This window comes from Schistocerca cancellata, chromosome 2, assembly GCF_023864275.1.
Source record: "Schistocerca cancellata isolate TAMUIC-IGC-003103 chromosome 2, iqSchCanc2.1, whole genome shotgun sequence".
Taxonomy (NCBI): domain Eukaryota; kingdom Metazoa; phylum Arthropoda; class Insecta; order Orthoptera; family Acrididae; genus Schistocerca; species Schistocerca cancellata.
The window spans coordinates 878,419,007-878,440,904 of record NC_064627.1 but is presented as its reverse complement, the minus strand read 5'-3'; the positions used below and the strand labels follow the sequence as shown (position 1 = coordinate 878,440,904).

At 43.0% G+C, this 21,898-nt stretch overlaps 1 protein-coding gene across 1 annotated transcript; it reads right to left on the bottom strand.

The window, feature by feature from the left end:
* Positions 1-19,465: 19,465 nt before the first annotated feature.
* Positions 19,466-21,601, bottom strand: LOC126159481 (neuroligin-2-like). Its single transcript, XM_049916553.1, has 2 exons — positions 21,073-21,601; positions 19,466-19,473 (listed from the first exon to the last, which is right to left on the bottom strand). The coding sequence occupies exons 1-2, from the start codon at positions 21,599-21,601 to the stop codon at positions 19,466-19,468; spliced, it is 537 nt and encodes a 178-aa protein (XP_049772510.1).
* Between the last annotated feature and the right edge of the window lie 297 nt (positions 21,602-21,898).

Genomic DNA, 21,898 nt, shown 5'->3' with positions numbered 1-21,898 from the left:
TCTTTCAACACGATTGAGCACCTGTACATAATTCACGGCCTGTGGCGGAGTGGTTACACGACAATAACATCCCTGTAATGGGCTGGCCTCTACAGAGTCTTGACCTGAATTGTGTGGAACACCTTTGGGATGTTTTGGAACGCCGACTTCGTGCCAGGTCTCACCGATCGACATCGATATATCTCTTCAGTGCAGCACTCCGTGAAGAATGGGCTGCCATTCCCCAAAAAACCTTCCAGCACCTGACAGAACGTATGCCTGCGAGAGTGGAAGCTGTCATCAACGCTAAGGGTGGGCCGACATCATATTGAACTCCAGCATTACCAATGGAGGACGCCACGATTTTGTAAGTCATTTTCAGCCAGGTGTCCGGATACTTTTGACCAAATAGTGCTCCTGGCACAAGACAAGCAAGACGAAATTGTGGAGCTCATCTCCAGTATATCAGTATTGTAACCTATTTAGTAAACACAGTCGTGATCAAACTTAACTTCTTAATTTATATGACTTGTAGATATTATCCTGTGCCATCGATATGTGTGTATCTAAAATCAAATTCTATGGGCCATCAGTTGTCCGACTTATGTTCTAATGTTAATTTTAATATTTTAAACGTTTCACTTTCGTGAGAACATGTACGTTATACACATCGAATATTTAGCAAATATTGCTGTATTTTTTAACCTTTTTTAACCTGTAACAACTGGCACACGTTTTATGTTATGCAGAGCTGCTTTTACTATTCCACTCCATCAGTATTACTACATTTATCGTTCTCTGCGGCTAAGACTTATCGACGATTTAAATTCATTAAGATTTTTTATGCATGCATGTGTTTTACATTTGTGTAAATGTTACATGTGGATATGTCTTCCATACTGTAAGAATATATTATTATAATTTTAAACAGGGGTGTGGCCATTTAAATGATAAGTATTATGAACGAACTGAAAATTATATGGAGAAGTGTAAATATTTACAAAATGTCCATACAGGCATCTAAAGAATAAAAATTAGCAACTTAGCTACGATCACGACTGTTTTACTAAATAAGTTACAGTATTACTAGATCGCTGTATTCCTGGAACAATGTTACAGAAAACCTTATAGCAGTACCGCTTTGGCCCCTCTAGCGGTGTGCTGTGGTAATGTGGCGCAGGGGTATAAATGACCACCATATAATGATACTTTTCGCAGATAAATTTATTTACTAAGAGTCATTTACAATCACTACAAATGGCCAATAGAAACTGCTCAATATTTTGTGAGTCCTAAGATGAAAGAACAAGAGGAGCGTCAGTAAAGTGTAGAAAGACAATGAGGGCTAGGAAGATATCACGGTAGTCGGAAAGCGGATGTATTAAATGACTTCTGCGTAACGGCGTGCATGCGTACTTGCAGGAGAAATCTGGGACTATATTGATACGCTGCATTAATAACATTGATCGTGAACTTGGTCAACAGATATACGATTGTTTGTTTTGGGAATAGAAGTTCCTCAGCTACAAATGTAGTTGTGGTACTTCTGTTTCCAAACCAAACTGTTTTTCAACTATGAACCAGAAAGTACAAATACCTTTCGAAAATAACGGAACAGATCACTACATAGGAGGACAACGGACTTTGCAGGCCACACGAACAACTTACTTTATCATACAACAGTTTTCTGCGAAACCAGCGATGGTATAAACTACGAACGAGAATCCTGCCACACGTTCTTCCGTTGTGTAACGCAGTACACACTACGTACAAATTACTTTCTGGACATTGTCTGAAACATAAGGCACGGCATTATAGCCACAGATAAATTGACGTGTGGTAACAAGGCATATGACAACGAATAAATGTTTCCGTTTTTGAGCGGCATAATTTCTGTACCACATGTGTTGACCGCTAAAGTGACGAGCAGAACAGCTTTCGAAACTCTGATGTTTGAACGGTTAACGTAATTAGAATACAAACATTTCTCCAGTTCAATATCCTAGGCTGAAAGTTTGAGGTCGATATATAAAATTATACCCTTCGGCAGACATATGCGGAGGTGAAACAAAAACGATAATGGTCGTTTTGACACCGATGATGCCTCCCACAGTCCGAGATGAAAAGTCAGTGAATAGTTTTATGTATCGATCGCAGCCTCTCAGCTCTGAAGTTTTACCTGCAGGACACATCGGGAGTGAAGCAACAGTAACTGATAGCTTATTTCGGAATCTGTCTTCTGTGAAGTAGATGTGAGCCTCATAACAAATGGTTTATCTGATCGTAATGAAGTATGGAAAACGATAACTACGAACATGTGAGGTGTGTTATGGGTGGGTTGTAGTATCATAAGGTCACATTACGCTCGGAGGGGCTGGAGGCTCATTGCGATTTTAAGCAATGCCGTTAGGCATTGTTTGCTCGTAAGCCGAACCCAGCCAAGCTAATTTCCCTGTGGTGAGTATGCTTAGATGTTTTCTAATCAACGTACCCAACGGACGTGCTGTCTAATAGAGGTTACAGAAGTGTAAGGCTTTCTTTCGGTAATGACACAATTTATCTCAGTTGATAGCTTCACTTGATACGAATTTTCTGCAATTCTACTATACTCGGGCTAAATTAATGTGAGAGAATCTTCAACAACTTTGTGATTATGAAATTTTATCCCAAATACTGTCTGACGATGAAACTTGACTCCCAGAGTTTTTCATTTGCAATACAATCAACGGAAAAAATAATGGAAAGGTATGAATGCTACCGTCATCAAAAGACAATCCCGAAAATATTTGCCGTGAAAGATAAGCGACTAACACTGAATTTACAGTTTAAATACGATGATCTGTTCTTAGCTCGCGTGAACGGAGTGATACAAAAGTTTTAGCCAAGTTAAAACTCAATGCAGGCCAGGACCTCGAAAATTGTATTCTTGTCTTTCACCGACAAGGTGCTACCAATTCAGATATCCGAGCATGGAACACGATCTGTGTTTCGAATTACAGCATAATAAAAATAAAAGTGGCAAAAGTCTTGTTATGAAACCTATCAATTTACGGTTATTCGCACGGTGTCCCCGTCCGATTGTAAACTGCAGTCACAAATGTTAATGTTTCTCGCCAAAAGAATCTCCACAGAATGGAATTAGGATAAATGAATTGTAGTACAGAGTTTCAGGGGCCACGGCCTTGCTTAAAAAATGACGCTGAAAAATACAATATTTGGATTACTGTAGCCTTTTTTGTCTCTGAAGGGCGATACAGGAGATTATAATTCACGCGACGCTACCGTAAAGTGCTACTGAGTTGAATGATTTATGGATTACTGCATTAGTACGATAGGCACTAAACGCTGGTGGTAAAAGTTAATTCAGTCAGCTGAAACATTTTCTTGAAGATTCTTGACAGCAAATCCTCTTCCAGTTATTCGCAGCTTTTATGGTGTGTGCAACAGTCACGATAACCACGCCCATCACAAGCAGTCACTACCTTTCTTTGAAGTAATTCAGTTGTCTCTGTAACATTGCTTTGATACTTCCTGGCAGAAAATTCTGTAGTATAGATCTGACGGAGAAATCTGTCAACCACAATGATAATTCTGCGTTGTGATAAGAACCATTAATTGCATCTGCTCATACTTCTACTCGCATAAAAAATAAGTAAATAAAAAAAAGCAAATACCAAGTTGCACCGTAGTTTCGAATGTACTTCAAATTGTTGGTCCTCATATTACTTTCTTGGTAAGTCGGTTCAAAAATCTCTCTTCTATGAACTTTCCCGATGTACTCCGTTAGTCTGGTAAGAACCCCATGCCGTGCAGCAGTACTCCAAAAGAGGACAGACAAGCGCAATGCAGGCAATATGTTTAGTAGATCTGTTGCATCTTCAAAGTGTTTTGACAATAAAACGCAGTCTTTAGTTCACCTTCCCCACAGCATTTTCTATGTCTCTATATCAACTTAGGTTATTCGTAATTGTAGTCCCTTAGTATTTACTTGAATTTACTGCCTTTAGATTTAACTGATTTAAGGTATAACCAAAAATTTTACGGATTGCGTTTAGCACTCATTTAAATGAGCTCACACTCTTAATTATTTAAGATCAGCTGTCAATTTGCGCACATACAGATATCTTCTCTAAATCAATTTGTAATTTCTTGATCTTCTGATGACTTTACTAGACGGTAAATGCAGCATCATCTGCAAACAACCTAAGACGGTTGGCCACAGTGTCTCATAAGTCGTTCATATACGAGGGTTATTCGAAAAGTAAGCTCCGGTCGGTGACGAAATGGAAACCACTGTGAAAATAAAAAAATTATTTTGTACTATTTAGTTACACCTTCTCTGTATCGTCGCCTCTCGATTTAGAGATGTGTCGTTGCATTATACCGACATTGCGATACTCTCGTCATAGAAGGTAGCCGCCTGTGCTTTCCTCCAATTCTCTACGCTGGTATGCAGCTCGTTGTCGGTACCAGAATATTGACTTCATAGCCAGCCGGTCAGGTGCTTAGAGTTGAAAATCAGATGGAGTCACATTCGGGTTGTACTGCGGGCGATGAAAGACTTCCCTCTGAAAACGCTACAGGAACTTCTATGTTGCCCCTGCAATGCGCTGCGGAGGACTGTCACGAAGAAGGAACTGCATGACAGTTACATTACGTGGGCTGCATTACACCAGGCGAAATCTCCGAAAGTTGACCCATACTTGGCGGGACACACTATCTTCTAGGCATTTTTACGTGCTCAATGTGCTCCCAGAACTGAAAAGAGTGACGTAAAGCGATCTTAAGTACAATACAGATACTGGCCAACACATCTGTGCAAAGCTTCATCTCATTTTCATTGTGGTTTCTACACTCCTGGAAATGGAAAAAAGAACACATTGACACCGGTGTGTCAGACCCACCATACTTGCTCCGGACACTGCGAGAGGGCTGCGCAAGCAATGATCACACGCACGGCACAGCGTACACACCAGGAACCGCGGTGTTGGCCGTCGAATGGCGCTAGCTGCGCAGTATTTGTGCACCGCCGCCGTCGGTGTCAGCCAGTTTGCCGTGGCATACGGAGCTCCATCGCAGTCTTTAACACTGGTAGCATGCCGCGACAGCGTGGACGTGAACCGTATGTGCAGTTGACGGACTTTGAGCGAGGGCGTATAGTGGGCATGCGGGAAGCCGGGTGGATGTACCGCCGAATTGCTCAACACGTGGGGCGTGAGGTCTCCACAGTACATCGATGTTGTCGCCAGTGGTCGGCGGAAGGTGCACGTGCCCGTCGACCTGGGACCGGACCGCAGCGACGCACGGATGCACGCCAAGACCGTAGGATCCTACGCAGTGCCGTAGGGGACCGCACCGCAAATTAGGGACACTGTTGCTCCTGGGGTATCGGCGAGGACCATTCGCAACCGTCTCCATGAAGCTGGGCTACGGTCCCGCACACCGTTAGGCCGTCTTCCGCTCACGCCCCAACATCGTGCTGCCCGCCTCCAGTGGTGTCGCGACAGGCGTGAATGGAGGGACGAATGGAGACGTGTCGTCTTCAGCGATGAGAGTCGCTTCTGCCTTGGTGCCAATGATGGTCGTATGCGTGTTTGGCGCCGTGCAGATGAGCGCCACAATCAGGACTGCATACGACCGAGGCACACAGGGCCAACACCCGGCATCATGGTGTTGGGAGCGATCTCCTACACTGGCCGTACACCACTGGTGATCGTCGAGGGGACACTGAATAGTGCACGGTACATCCAAACCGTCATCGAACCCATCGTTCTACCATTCCTAGACCGGCAAGGGAACTTGCTGTTCCAACAGGACAATGCACGTCCGCATGTATCCCGTGCCACCCAACGTGCTCTAGAAGGTGTAAGTCAACTACCCTGGCCAGCAAGATCTCCGGATCTGTCCCCCATTGAGCATGTTTGGGACTGGATGAAGCGTCGTCTCACGCGGTCTGTACGTCCAGCACGAACGTTGGTCCAACTGAGGCGCCAGGTGGAAATGGCATGGCAAGCCGTTCCACAGGACTACATCCAGTATCTCTACGATCGTCTCCATGGGAGAATAGCAGCCTGCATTGCTGCGAAAGGTGGATATACACTGTACTAGTGCCGACATTGTGCATGCTCTGTTGCCTGTGTCTATGTGCCTGTGGTTCTGTCAGTGTGATCATGTGATGTATCTGACCCCAGGAATGTGTCAATAAAGTTTCCCCTTCCTGGGACAATGAATTCACGGTGTTCTTATTTCAATTTCCAGGAGTGTATTTCGCGACCGATCGGAACTTTCTTTCCGAATAACCCTCATAGATAAGGAACACCAAATGGCCAGCAACACTGCCTTGGGAAACGCCGGAAATCACTTCTGCTTTACTCGATGACATTCCGTCAGTTACTGCAAACTGTGATCTCTCTGATTGGAAATCACGTATCCAGTCGCATAATTCAGTTGTTACTCTATAAGCAAGCAATTTGATTACAAGGCGCTTGTGAGGTACGGTGTCGAAAGCGTCCTGGACATGTCGACATACGGAATCAATTTTAAACCCCTTGTCAACAGCACTCAGCACTTGGTTTTGGCAAAGAACTAGTTGTGTTTGACAAGAACGAGGGTTTGTAAATCTGTGCTGACTGTGTGTCAACTGATAGTTCTCTTTTAGGTGATTCATAATGTTCGAACACAAATATATGTTCCAATATCCTGCTGCATGTCAACGTTAATTATGTGAGCCTGCAATTCAGTGGATTACTCATACCGACTTTCTTGAATATAGGTTAATCTGTGCAAATTGTCAGTCTTTGGATTAGGATCTTCCGTCAGACAGCAGTTGTATGCGATTGTTAAATATTGAGCTATTGCATCAACATACTTTGAAAGTAACATAATTGTTGTGCAGTCTGGACTCGAACACTTGTTTTTATTAAGTGATTTAAGTAGCTTCGCTGTTTCGAGGATTTCTACTTCTATGTTACTTACGTTGCCAGCTGTTGTTTCCAGCTGTTCTTGATTCGAATCCTGGAATGTTTACTTCGTCTTCTTTGGTGAAAGTATATCAGAAGACTATGTTTATCGTTACTGTCATTGATAGTATCTCCATTGCTATCGCACAGAGAAGACACTGAGTCTTGCCGCTACCATACATTACATACGAGCAAAATGTCTTTGCATTTTATTCCAGGATTCGAGACAAACTTAAAATGTAATTTCTAGTACTTACAACTCTTTTTTATTTATTTTTGTATGTTTCTTACTTATCTGATGTTGATTTTCGACTGGATAGAGATACCCTGCCTAGCGCTATACGTGTTTTGTATCGAGTTTTACGCACTTTATGGACACCTGGAGAACAATCGTTATTGCCACTCCTCTTACATCACAAAGTACGCTACATCCAGAAAGGAGGTATCTCTCTATAACTGGTATGCTGCAAAAAAACCTGAGCAGAGGTAACACCACTGCATTACCTATCGAAGTATCATACAATGCTACAAACTATCTGAGAGCCTATCAGTTAAAGTTATCACTCAACCACATTTTAGCCTAACATCACAGTTCATCCTACCTCTGTGTGATTTTCACACAGATTTTTTAACAATGTTTGTCATATAAAATTAAACCTTAAGATTTTTGAAACTTTATGTTGCATTTAGCATACCTCCCCGTGAGAAACATACGTTAAAAGTTTGCATCGACGTACTGATTTCACTAAATTGTCTTCAAAAGACTTCACTAAAAACAAAACGTACAAACTTATGAAACACTCAAATAAACAAGAACGTGATACTTTACAACTAAATACAGTACCCTGAAATGAACGGTTAAACTACTTTGAATGTTTATGTATTGATAATGAAGAAGACCCAGAAGTAAACAACAACAATAATCACCCTGTTGATCTGATAACAATGGAAGAACTTCTAAAAGGGGTCCAAGGAACAAATAGTTGCCGAGCATTAATAATGTAAACATGGACTTGATTAAATACGCGCGTGACCAACTAAACATAGACTTTTAAATTTTACGTATGTTTGCTGATTAAGTGGACATGTGCAAATCACTGAGGGATAAGTCTATTAAATTCCTGTTACAAAAAGTATACTAAAATCGTAAATAACACATCAATGTCAATAGTGGAAGCACGTATGTTAGGGGTATAACAGGGTTTTAGAAAAGGTATATTATGTTTTCACTGTCTTTCCACTTTCGCACAAGTAAATGAGAAAATAATAGAAATTAAATTAGCAATTTCTTATTTTCAAATCGATTAAGAAAAGCGCTATTGGAATCACTAAAGATAACGGAAATTCCAGCGCATATATTTAGAGCAGTTCAGTCATTACACAAAATCGTTAAAATCATGATCGATACTGCATGTTATGGGATAGAATCTGCCAATATTAATCGAGGAGTTAAGGCCACACACTAGTCCCCTTTTCTCAGTGTTTGTACTGACGACGTCATTCGTGAATGGTTGATTATGTTAAACGGTACTGATACGTAGTACAGTTGGCGCCAGTCGCTTCTCTGTATTCATTTAAGACCTCTGCGATCGACTCTCTATCACGTGGCCGCGATTTTCCTCTTTGGTCGCTTTTCGGTTATTTAAGCGCACGACGCTGTAGGGAAAGCGCTGGTTCTAAGTCGGATCTTTGGTACTCCGGTGTGCAGTCTGGTTGTCGGCTATTGCTCTTTGCTTATGCTGTGCCTCTTTCTGTTACATGGGCACTGGGGCTGTGGACGGAGATGTGCGTGTGGTCGGCGAGTGTGTACTGCGTCTAGTGAGAGGGCGATGGTCTCGTCTGTACTGCTAAGCAATGTGGACACGTAAAAGGTTTTGGAATGTATCAGCCTGCAATCGGATACGTTACAGGTTCAAACAGTGGCAATTATTCAGGTGTTTAAAGTCTTGCTGTTTTGGAATGTATCAGCCTGCAACCGGATACGTTACAGGTTCAAACAGTGGCAATTATTCAGGTTTTTAAAGTCTTGTTGTATATGTGTATATTGAATTTTGTGCTGTTTGCAGTTAATGGCTCTTCCAGTGCTTAGACGCCCATGTTATCTGTTTCGTACTGACGACTCGTGCACAACTTATTGAACAGTGGTTACCTGTGTGAAATGCCGGCCTAGTGGCCGAGCGGTTCTAGGCGCTACAGTCTGGAACCGCGCGACCGCTGCGGTCACAGGTTCGAATCCTGCCTCGGGCATGGATGTGTGTGATGTCCTTAAGTTAGTTAGGTTTAAGTAGTTCTAAGTTCTAAGGGACTGATGACTTCAGAAGTTAAGTCCCATAGTGCTCAGAGCCATTTGAACCATTTGAACCTGTGTGAATGAGGTTTGCCTGTTTTGGACTCACTTGAGGTACGGGCAAGAAGTGTATATCTAAGTGCATGCCGATGCACTCCGAAAGGACCACAGATTCGATTTTCTGGCTATCTGCTGATATTTAGGTAATGTGTTTAGAGGTAAACAATCAGGTGTGCTAGATTCCTGTCTGATTGTAATATCTGAATGTGTGATTACGGAATATACATAATATAATTAATCGGCACCTGGGATATGTTAAGTTAGGAGTGCCTGATTTAGCACTATGACCAGCTTCTTATATATCTGAGTATATTATCACTTCCTGCTCTTGCAATAATGATCCTGTCTGCACATATTATTAATGACAAAGTATTGCAAATGTTTAAAATGATCAGTTCTGAATGTGAATAGCCTGAGGGTCCCTTGTGGCCGCAGTCCTGTTTTGAAATTTTTCTAATGTCTTAAGAATTGATTTGCTCTGGATACTGCCCAATTGCTGTGTGGCTGTATGTTGTTTCAGTGGTATAATCAGCGGTGTGCGTCGTCGGTTGTAGCTGGTCGTTTAACTGGGGGACGACGCTTTGGCGACGGCCTGTTTGAATTGTAACCGGTAGCGTGGTCGCTGTGTTTATAGACTCCAGTTCTTCAGCGAGTATTTTAGTATTTGTTCCTGGTGACGTCGAGGCGTCTGTCTTTCCTTCCCCACCTTTGTTTTCTGCTTTAACCCAGGCTCAATCTGAGTTGTAGTTTCCGCGCGCCTCTGATATTCCGTTATTTGTCAATTAAATTTTGTAATACCTTAAAGATGCCTTTCATTGCACTGGGTTTTTAATACCTTATTCAGAAAGAGACATTGTGAGTTGTTTCTGCTGTTATATCTTAACAGGTGTCTTGCTTCTGTGGAGGTTTTTCAGTAAACTATTTATTATTTATGTGGTACTTAAGATTTATGTAAAGAGGGTTTTAAAATCTTTTATTTTTTGATAGATATTTTGCCTACTAATATTTTGTTTACTAATGGTTCAAATGGTTCTGAGCACTATGGGACTTAACTTCTTAGGTCATCAGTCCCCTAGAACTTGGAACTACTTAAACCTAACTAACCTATGGACATCACACGTATCCATGCCCGACGCAGGATTCAAACCTGCGACCGTAGCGGTCACGCGGTTCCAGACTGTAGCGCCTAGAACCGCTCGGCCACCCTGGCCGGCTACTAATGTTTCAAATTCTACGGCACTTATGTGTATTATTCTGAGGTAACAGCAGTTTGCTGTTGTCACACAACTGTTAAATAAAATATGTTGGAAATTACAAGTCAGACTTTGTGTTTGATTGGTAATAATTGCCTTGCCTTTACTGAGTTGAAGTATTCTTGAACATGTGTTTCACGTCTCAGATACATTAAAAACTGATAATTTTAATTTCAGAGGCTTATGTGCTTCTGTTTGCTGACGATTAGCATCAGCTTATAATTGGAAAATCGGAAGGAAGCTTGTAACTATTTCATGTAAGTTGACTCAAATTTCCGTTAAATACGGAGTAAGAATTTCGATAGATAACAAAAATACTGTGGTATTTCAAGCATTGGAAACTTTATGGGCTAAAGTTGTTGTATGAAGGGAGGTAACTGTATGAATAAGAGGGTTTAAATACCTTGGGTGTCATTTTCAATTTTCGAAGTCGGATGGTGCAGAGCTTAAACAGGACGGTTTCACACATTTATGGAGAGCAATACAGCGTACATTCAAACATACCATATGGGAGCAAACATTAATTAGGCTTTGAAAAGTAATCGCCTTGCCTCTGCTACTGTGTAGTAGATCATGTTGAACCCTAATACCAGATGAGTTACCCCACTTTGTAGCACTGTTTTCATTATTCAACCATAAAAAATGTAATATTAGACAAATATAGAACTCTTTGCAGGTACCATTGAAAAAGTACAGATTGAACTGTAAATACCATGTCCAAAGAATGTTTAATAATAGGATGACTAAAGCAGCAATACTCTTTAAGCTGGACATCGCTTAAAGAGACGGTGTGAACAGCTGTGGGGCAGAAAAGGCAAAAGGACATAGTCATTGAAGACGCTAATGATAATGTAGATTTCAACGTTACAGGTAATTTCATTTGTACGATCCTTTAGGTTTTATCGCACTATACGTGCGTGTTCGTGAGACACATTGCGGAGGAAATAAAGAAGTCTCACAATGGTTTCTTGCAAGCAGTACTTCCGTCATAGCTGTGATACATAAGAGAATGTGACAGCTACTGATACAATATAGTGTATTAACTTTCCTCTTTTAAAGCATTTCTAAAATTAAAAAAATAAACACCGTAATTACATGCTACGTAATTGTAATGTGTGTTGTTCAAACTATTTTTAAGTGGTCATTCATGATAACGTAACAGCAAGGAAAACCAAAACGAAAGTTAAACATCAGAAGTAATTGTTCATAACTGGAATATTTAATTTAGAGGTAATATTTGTTATTAGGTTCTTACACTTCAAGGGTTTATCTTGAATTTAATATACTCCCGTAAGAGAAAAATTGCAACCTCACTTTCTTGCTTCCAATAGATGTCTGGATGGTATTAGTCCTATAAATCACTTTTTACCGCAATTACTCCAGGGGGTCATTAATATGTAGCTGAAAAGTGAACAAAGAGCTTCCCACTGTTTTTCGCGAGAGTGTTTGCTGAAAAAACAATTTGATAAACGAGGATTTGATAGTTCCCAGAGTGGCTCTCGCTTTGTCGGCAGATAATTACTTCTTGCGATCCTCAAACTTCATCGAAACTTTACGAGCAGGATGAAATTAATCTGCTATCTCTTGCTATGACATTCCTTATGACATGGTTGGTTGGTTTCTGGGATTAAAGGGACCAGACTGCTACGGTCATCGGTCCCATTATGACATGCTGGTAACGCATAGTTAGATGACTGTAGATAACTTGACTACACTTGTTTTGTTGCACTTAAGCCTTTACTGTCTGAGGCATGGCTGAATAGTAATTTGCGGCCACTTATATCTTCTTTGATTTAACAGACGTGTTTGAATAAGTGCAAAATTCTGTGTCTTTGTAGAAGCTACAGCATTATGGATTTAGGGGATAAGATCACCAATGGTTCTGTTCTTGTCTAATAACGTTTCATTTCATAGTTCCTCATTCCACTTAATATCTACCATTCTGCTCTAGCGCTATACTTAGAATTATCTGTTTCGTCTATTTCCTAACTCCCATTACCCACACCTAAATTACAAACATGTCCAAATGTGTTTGTGTAATTTTAGCAATAAATTCCTGATATTAATATTAATATTAGTTATCATTGCTACTATTTTGTTGAGAAATGTTTAATTCAACTATGTCAAATTTTCTCTAACTTTTCGCTTTTACTGACATTATAGGTAGGAGGACTACTTTACTTTTTCAGTGTAGCTTCAAATTATTTAATACTTTGCAAGCTGTTACTCTCATATTTACTATATTTTATAGTTCGTTAGTGGTTCGTTTACCCGAAAGAAAAATTCTGTATAAATTGTCCGCTATTTCCAAGCAAATGTTTTTCAAGCAACAGCTCCTACTCGACAGTGTAGCTTAATTTTCGGATGTTCCGTTTAATCACTGATAATGAGTTACCTAACCCTATCACCGTTTCGACAATATGCTGGAGGACAAATTGAAGGAACTGTCTTCTTCTCTCGTAGAGAGTAATGGTAGATCTGGAGAGGCTCATGATAACCCCAGCCGCCAAAATCCGTAACTCGTTATTAACCTTTGTCGGTAATTAGAAAACCACTTTGTGAACACACTTTCATTCCGCTTATCAGTATTTTGATTGCTTTGAAGCTGCCCGTCACTAGTTCCTCTCCTGTGCCACTCTCGTCATCTGAGAGTGTCAGTGGCACTTTATGTACCATTTGCACCTTGCACCTATCGTATTGAGTCATTAGTTGGATATATTCCAATATCTGTTAGGCTCTACAGTTTTCACCGTCTACAGTTACCTCAAGTACCGTGGAAGTTATTTTTTCATGTCTCCATAACCTATCGTCCTGTCCCATCTTCTTGTCAGTGTTTTCCACATGTGCCTCCCCTCTCCGATTTTACCAAGATCCTTTTCTTTTCTTATCTTCTATTTAATTTTCAATATCCCTCTATAGCCCCAAAACACAAACGCTTGGATTCTCTTTTTCTCCGGTACATACAGAAATCTTTTATATCTAGAATCGATTGCTATTTACTTTGCTAATACCTACCTTAATGAACACTAAAAAGGTAAATCGATAAATCGTCGTTAAATAACTTCATTACTGGTAATTGTAACGCCCAAGGAACATGACACATATTCGCAGTTTAAGGGAATGACGGCAATGAAAATTTATTCTGGACATTTTAATTAAAATGTCCTCCCCTGTGAGGGAACTGCTTAATGCGTGTACGAGTACAGGCTGTGACACAGGAACGACGACATTGCCCATGAGTCGTGCGTGGATAGTCAAAGAGGTTAAGGGACCCGCCAGCGTAAAGCGGGTAATCGGGGTTCAAGTTCCGGTCCGGCACAAATTTTCACTGTCGTCGTTCCCTTGTACAACTGATGGTTGTTCGTATTCGCAACTGCGAATACATTTCATGTACTTCAGGGCAGTTCCTTTGGACATGCGTGTACGACTGAAGGTACACTGCAGTGTTCTTCTTAACAACACAGGCACTGCAAACTGTACAAGAGCGATTGTTTGTTAAAATTGACATTAAAATAATTCAAACAGCGATGGATATATATTTGGTAAATGTTTTAAATTAAATCATCATCTTCGGACCATTTCAATTTAAAAGGATTAGGATAATGGATAAGTACGATGAGGCCGCATCGTTGGCAGTATAACCGAAATAACAACTTTTAGTAGGAATCAATCATATGGTAGACGAAATATTTTTGACGGCTCAGTAACAGGACTATAGACTGTGTAATCTCCGCCCTCCCTGCCTTAGTTGCACTTTCAGCGCGGGTTTTCGTTAGGCTTACACAAAAAATTTTCATTCATATCGGAGCACATTGTCATTTTACGTTATATTCTATTTAATAAAAATAGTTGTGAAGAAATTTATGCAACAGAAACTTGTTACTAAATACAAAGAAATCTCGATTTGGACTTTTTTTAAGGTAAGTTTTAACTACATCGTCTTCTTCAATCATAGGTCAAAATCGAATGTCATTGTGATTCAGAAATCGACAAAAGCTGCACCACATCATTTACTCAGGAGTGTACCAGACCTGTGTTACGACAGATTCCCATGATAATTCGAAAAAAAACAATAAAATACAGCCTCGTACATTTTCTGGTATTCAAAGTGCACTGGGTACAGTTCGGATTCTCGCAGTTGGCTAAAAATATGCGGAAGACGATAGCGAACGAATAAACTGCTTGCTGCTGCAGGAAGATGCTAAATTACACAATTCACGGTGGTCGTATTATTTCTACAGACTTCCCAAATATGGATAATATAACGTAATGTACATACTATAAGATGCAAAATGTTTGATAACACTGCTTTTGGCCGCTAAAAATGAGCATTTATGAATATCTAACTTTTCGTGAATGTTGTTACTTTTTACGAATCGCAAGGACCCTCCTAAAATTTATATAAATTGTGTAAGGCCAGATACACGAAACATTCACAGTTAGATTGCTGACTACATACTCTGCGTCTCCCGTTAGTTACATTAGATCTACCGTAACTAAGCAAGTTTCTTGATCCCTTAGGTGCCACAATTGCACCTCTAAGATCTGATTCTCACAGAAACAACTCGTAACGATCTAATTCTTCCTTCTTATCATGTTTGGGGGTAATTTCATTCCTCCTACTACTTCAGTTGTGTGCTTTCTTTCTTTATGCAACACTCAACTTCTCAGCTATGGGTTTCTGAAAGAGTATTTATGTCCACACACACCTTGAGGTTAAAGAAATAAATAAGCAATCAAATAATGTTACGAGAATAAGTGCAAAGTGGTTGGATTGACCTACGGGGAAAGCTGTGCAGGTTGGAGCATACTGCCCAAGGAAACGTACTTTGTCTAGTTATTCAAACATAATCGAAAGACTGAAACGAACTATATACATCCTCATACACCCGCACATTTAGTGTCATAACATGATATGTATCTTCATCTTCGCGTGTAAGTCGAATATTTGTACCCGAGTTCTTAAACCATGTATGTCTAAATGTCGTGTTTTCAAACTGGTTGTAGTATGTTCGTTTTAAAGTGCTGTACAAAATCATGAATCACATAAGGTGTATGTAACAAAATAATACGTCATTGCTTTATTAGCGAGAGTAAAACGGCAAACTTACTCAAAGTCCAACTATTTTATGAAGCGCCAGTATCTTAGTGACTACCTGGATCTGGTACGAGAGAAAATGACTGGAAATACCCACTATCTGAGGATGATACTGCTGTGGTTTGGAATAAATGGGAGAATAAAAGTGCATTAAAAAGGATTATATAGTGAATGGTCGCTCTATCAGTAAAAAAGTATATTGTATTTTAGCCACAGACGCAAAGTTAACTCTCATAGTGGATACTATATTTTTAGAGTCTCGGATTCTTTAAAAATTACGGGGTCAGTGACTTTAAGTTCAAACTGCAATAGATATCCTCGCTGATACGAGTAGAAATAATAGAGAGTGAAACTACAATTTTGTAAAAAAACGTGTGACTACACAAGAGATCGTAGAATAACTTATTACGTCAAAATCACCTAATTATAATAAATATTCAGCATCCTCGTCTCAGCACAATATTCCCATCTTCAGAGGTGATAATAAATCCATAAACAGTTTCATCTTGATGTGTTTAACTAGAGTTTATACGTCACGATAAAACTGTTGGTCGATTTATTATATCACCTGAAGCTGGAAATATTGTGCTGAACTTTGTAATGTGAAGATTTGTAGTAATTAAATGATATTTACGTAATAAACTATTTTATAAAAACTGCAGTTCTTCTTCTTCTTCTTCTTCTTATTATTATTATTATTTGCGTCATCCTGTTGGAACGAGGTACGCTTTTTGGTCAGGCACACTATTTCTTACGAGAAGGTAGTCTGTCGTCTCATCTTAAGTGCACAGCTGGTAACGCTCTCGTCTTTGTGATGCCTTTCCCCCCGGATTTATGAAGACAGAAATAATTTCAAAACGCGTCATGTGTACTTTGTGATAAACAAATTAATTCTTCAAGCGCTGTATCACATTTTACAGGACCTAGCAAACTTAACTACAGTTTTACTCATATTTGCTACGAATGTCGTTAGACTCATACGTGACGTTATATCACACTTTATTACTGTTTTTTAAGGTCCAGTGTTTCTTGTGGATTTTTGTTCTTCCATATTAGATCTGCCGCCGCAATGTAGGTCTCCCACGCTCTCTCTGACCTTCGATAACGAGATGATTGACCGAGCTAATGATTGAACTGAATGGTACCCGAATGATGCTTCGATACCAACTGAATCATTGATCTTAGCTCTACTCATTGACTGGATTCACGCCAGCTAGTTGTCAAATAGTTGTATTGTTCGCATGGTAGAGCAAAGAGGTGTCTAATGATCTTCTCAGTATTTGCATTTCCATGACATGTAAAGAGGGCTCATGTCCATTATAATTATCCGGGCTGTTATGCCGTGGTCGGTTGATGAAGTCTGTGTCAATTCCCAACGTTTCGTCTCCGACTGCGGAAGACATCTTCAAGGGGGTCTGTAGCTCGATGCAAGGTCCAACACACCCACTGGCTCGCTACTGACTGCCACTACATTCCGAGTCCGCGCGCTCCCGCGCCACGGCGTGACGTCACGTGTTTTGAAAACGTCAGTGCAATTGGTCGCTGTCCGTCGCCGTCGATCGCCGTTGCCATCACCCAGCAGTGGACGGGTGCTATACATCTTCTTTAACACCGGCATCCATATACCGTTTAATTTCACGCCCTCCTCCTTTCGATTGCCTCCCTGTAGAGCCTTGCGTAATATCCGCTTGTGGCCGCTAGTACTTCCGTCTCCTCGAAACGAGTATGGTGGTTCCCTGGCTGGAAAGCATTATCCGCAACAGCTGATCATTCCGTTTCCCCTCTTCTCGAAATGGCCTTGTGCTCTTCCAAACATTTGGAAACAGTTCTTTTAGTGGTACCCACATATTACGAAAGGCTCTACAGGGAGGCAATCGAAATCGCTAAACACCCTAATAATTTCAATCGAAAGGAGGAGGGCGTGAAATTAAACTGTATATGGATGCCGGTGTTAAAGAAGATGTGTACCACCCGTCCACTACTGGGTGATGGCAACGGCGATCGACGGCAACGGACAGCGGCCAATTGCACTGACGTTTTCAAAACACGTGACATCACGCCGCGGTGCGGGAGCGCGCGGACTCGGAATTTAGCGGCAGTCAGTAGCGAGCCAGTGGGTGTGTTGGACTTCCCACTGAGCTACAGACCCCCTTGAAGATGTCTCCCGCAGTTGCAGACGAAACGTTGGGGATTGACAGAGAATTCATCAACCGACCACGGCATAACAGCCCGGATAATTATAATGGACATGATATTTCCGGCCGTGAAAGTGTACATTTTAGTAAAGAGGGCTCAACACTTGTAGTTGAGGGCCAACACTCGGTACCGTATAATGCAGGTGGCCTCACCACTGTGCGTCATATCTTTGATTTGCGGTACTGGGTGTCCAGAAAAGGACTCCCTGATTTCAAAATTAAATATCTCGAAAACAAAGATCGATAGAGGAATGCAGTAAACAGTACGTTTATTGCGAAAGCTGTAAGAAGTTTATACAGCAGTTTGAAATAATAGTTACAAAAGCTGCTAACAAATGGCGCTGTAATCGCCATACGTAATGCCTAGTATAAATAGTAATCCGAAGCCCAGAGCGATCAGTTCCACTATTGGAACGTGAAAGGAGGTTAGCGTACCGAAGGAAGAGATTAAAACCATGTACTCCATTGAACAACGCGTTTTTCTGGTGCTAGAGTACCACAGGTTAGAAGAGAGTCCTACGGCAGCAAGGCGAAGTTTTCTAAGGCGATTTAATGTTCCAAAAGGACCCGATGCGAAAACCATTCGTACGCTCTTCGCAAAATTTCAACGAACAGGCAGCGTAACTGATGATCTAGTGGCGCATGTTGGCCGCAAGCAAACCGCAGTTACGCCCGAAAATATCGCCACAGTTTCTGGAATTATTCAGCGAAATCCAAAGTCATCCGTCCGTAGAATTGCATCTGAGACTGGTTTGAAGCGTTCCAGCACGCAGAAAATACTGAGAAAGAGCCTACACATGTTTCCATACAAAATTCAAACGCAGCAGGCCATACCCGTACGAGCTGTGCAACAAAGGGTTGCCTTTGCTAATCAGATGCTCACAATGATTGATAGTAAAGGATTTGATGTTGGCTGCATCTCGTTTACAGATGAAGCACACTTCCACCTGAATGGATACGTGAATAAGCAGAACTGGCGATTTTGGGGTTCCGAAAAGCCGTATTGGTGTGAAGCGAAACCCCTGTATTCTCCTAAAGTTACTGTGTGGGCTGCAGTATGCAGCAGAGGCATTATTGGCCCTTTTTTCATTCGAGAAAGGGTCACTGGTGCACGTTACGTTGCAATTTTGGAACAATTTGTCGCCACATCGCAAGCGTTAGAGGATCGACCAGGTACTGAATGGTTTATGCAAGATGGAGCCCGACCACATCGGACGGAACAAGTGTTTCGCTTTCTTGAGGAATACTTCGGGAATCGAGTCATTGCTTTGGAATATCCAAAATTTACTGGTGCAGGCATGGATTGGCCTCCATATTCGCCGGATTTGACTCTCTGTGACTTTTTTTTTGTTGGGCACAGTGAAAGACATGGTCTACCTGAAGTATCCCGCCACGCTGGACGAGCTTGAATCGGCGATCTCTGTGGCATGTGAATCCATTTCGGTTGAGACACTACGAAATGTGATGGCGAATTTCATTCATCGTTTTCGCCACCTCTGTAGTGCCAATGGTGAACATTTTGAAAATATTGTGATGTGATTGTTTGCAAAGATTGTATTCATACGATTATTTCACTTATGTATGCTGATATGAGCTGTACAGCGTGCTGCGCCATCTGTTAGCAGCTTTTGTAACTACACTCCTGGAAATTGAAATAAGAACACCGTGAATTCATTGTCCCAGGAAGGGGAAACTTTATTGACGCATTCCTGGGGTCAGATGCATCACATGATCACACTGACAGAACCACAGGCACATAGACACAGGCAACAGAGCATGCACAATGTCGGCACTAGTACAGTGTATATCCACCTTTCGCAGCAACGCAGGGTGCTATTCTCCCATGGAGACGATCGTAGAGATGCTGGATGTAGTCCTGTGGAACGGCTAGCCATGCCATTTCCACCTGGCGCCTCAGTTGGACCAGCGTTCGTGCTGGACGTGCAGACCACGTGAGACGACGCTTCATCCCGTCCCAAACATGCTCAATGGGCGACAGATCCGGAGATCTTGCTGGCCAGGGTAGTTGACTTACACCTTCTAGAGCACGTTGGGTGGCACGGGATACATGCGGACGTGCATTGTCCTGTTGGAACAGCAAGTTCCCTTGCCGGTCTAGGAATGGTAGAACGATGGGTTCGATGACGGTTTGGATGTACCGTGCACTATTCAGTGTCCCCTCGACGATCACCAGTGGTGTACGGCCAGTGTAGGAGATCGCTCCCCACACCATGATGCCGGGTGTTGGCCCTGTGTGCCTCGGTCGTATGCAGTCCTGGTTGTGGCGCTCACCTGCACGGCGCCAAACACGCATACGACCATCATTGGCACCAAGGCAGAAGCGACTCTCATCGCTGAAGACAACACGTCTCCATTCGTCCCTCCATTCACGCCTGTCGCGACACCACCGGAGGCGGGCTGCACGATGTTGGGGCGTGAGCGGAAGACGGCCTAACGGTGTGCGGGACCGTAGCCCAGCTTCATGGAGACGGTTGCGAATGGTCCTCGCCGATACCCCAGGAGCAACAGTGTCCCTAATTTGCTGGGAAGTGGCGGTGCGGTCCCCTACGGCACTGCGTAGGATCCTACGGTCTTGGCGTGCATCCGTGCGTCGCTGCGGTCCGGTCCCAGGTCGACGGGCACGTGCACCTTCCGCCGACCACTGGCGACAACATCGATGTACTGTGGAGACCTCACGCCCCACGTGTTGAGCAATTCGGCGGTACGTCCACCCGGCCTCCCGCATGCCCACTATACACCCTCGCTCAAAGTCCGTCAACTGCACATACGGTTCACGTCCACGCTGTCGCGGCATGCTACCAGTGTTAAAGACTGCGATGGAGCTCCGTATGCCACGGCAAACTGGCTGACACTGACGGCGGCGGTGCACAAATGCTGCGCAGCTAGCGCCATTCGACGGCCAACACCGCAGTTCCTGGTGTGTCCGCTGTGCAGTGCGTGTGATCATTGCTTGTACAGCCCTCTCGCAGTGTCCGGAGCAAGTATGGTGGGTCTGACACACCGGTGGCAATGTGTTCTTTTTTCCATTTCCAGGACTGTATTATTTCAAACTGCTGTATAAACTTCTTACAGCTTTCACAATAAACATACCGTTTACTGCATTCCTCTAGCGATCTTTGTTTTATCACAAGCAAAACCTGTGACGTCTTGGAATCAGTGAAAACTTCTGCTGTTTTCGACATAAAATTGTAACCATTAATTGCAGTCGATGGCCACTTACCTTGTACTGGAGCATAGATGTTGAGGTAGAGGCAGTCTTCGCTCTGGTTCTTGAGGTGTGGCAGCAGCCTCTTGAGGTACTCCAGGCGGCCCTTGGGCATCCTCTCGAGGGCCGCCGTCTCGTTGCTGATGTCGGGCAGCTTCTGCGGGCAGACGGGGCCCAGCGTGTCGGCGATGCGCACACCTTCCCACGGCGACGGCGTGCGCGTCGGGCTGAAGCGGTTGGAGCGCACGGGAGGCGTCGCGTACGGGATCCCCAGGAACACCTCCACGGGTCGCAGGTGGCGCGCGTGTTCCATGGGCAGCACGAGGCCCTGCAGTTTGCCGTAGCGCGTCTGCACGATGCGCGTCGACATGACGGGCGCCTGGCCCACGCCCAGGACGGGCAGGGGCCCGCCCCCGACACCGACGCCGACGCCGCCGCCCCCGACGACGCCCCCGGGGGCCGGGACGCCCCCGGCAGGGCCCGACAGCTGCCACAGCAGCAGCGCCAGCAGCTGCAACAGGCTCGACCGCGACCCAGCCCGCATCACAGGCGCCGCGCCATACGCCAGCCTGCCCCTGGCTACTAGACCCGCCCGCGGTGCAAATCCCGCCGTTCGCAACCCATTTGATCGTCTCGTGGCAGACACTGGCACAACCGACAACACTCCTCTTCGCGAAGAAAATTCGGGGTAGCCCCCTTGACTAATTCACGGTACGAGCTACTTTCGACCGAGAACTTATCGCAGTCCACACGTATCCTAACAGGAACACTTATGGCTATTATGCCAGATATCCAGCAGTTACTTTCTACTGATTAGGCACCGGTTCAAGACACTGTATAC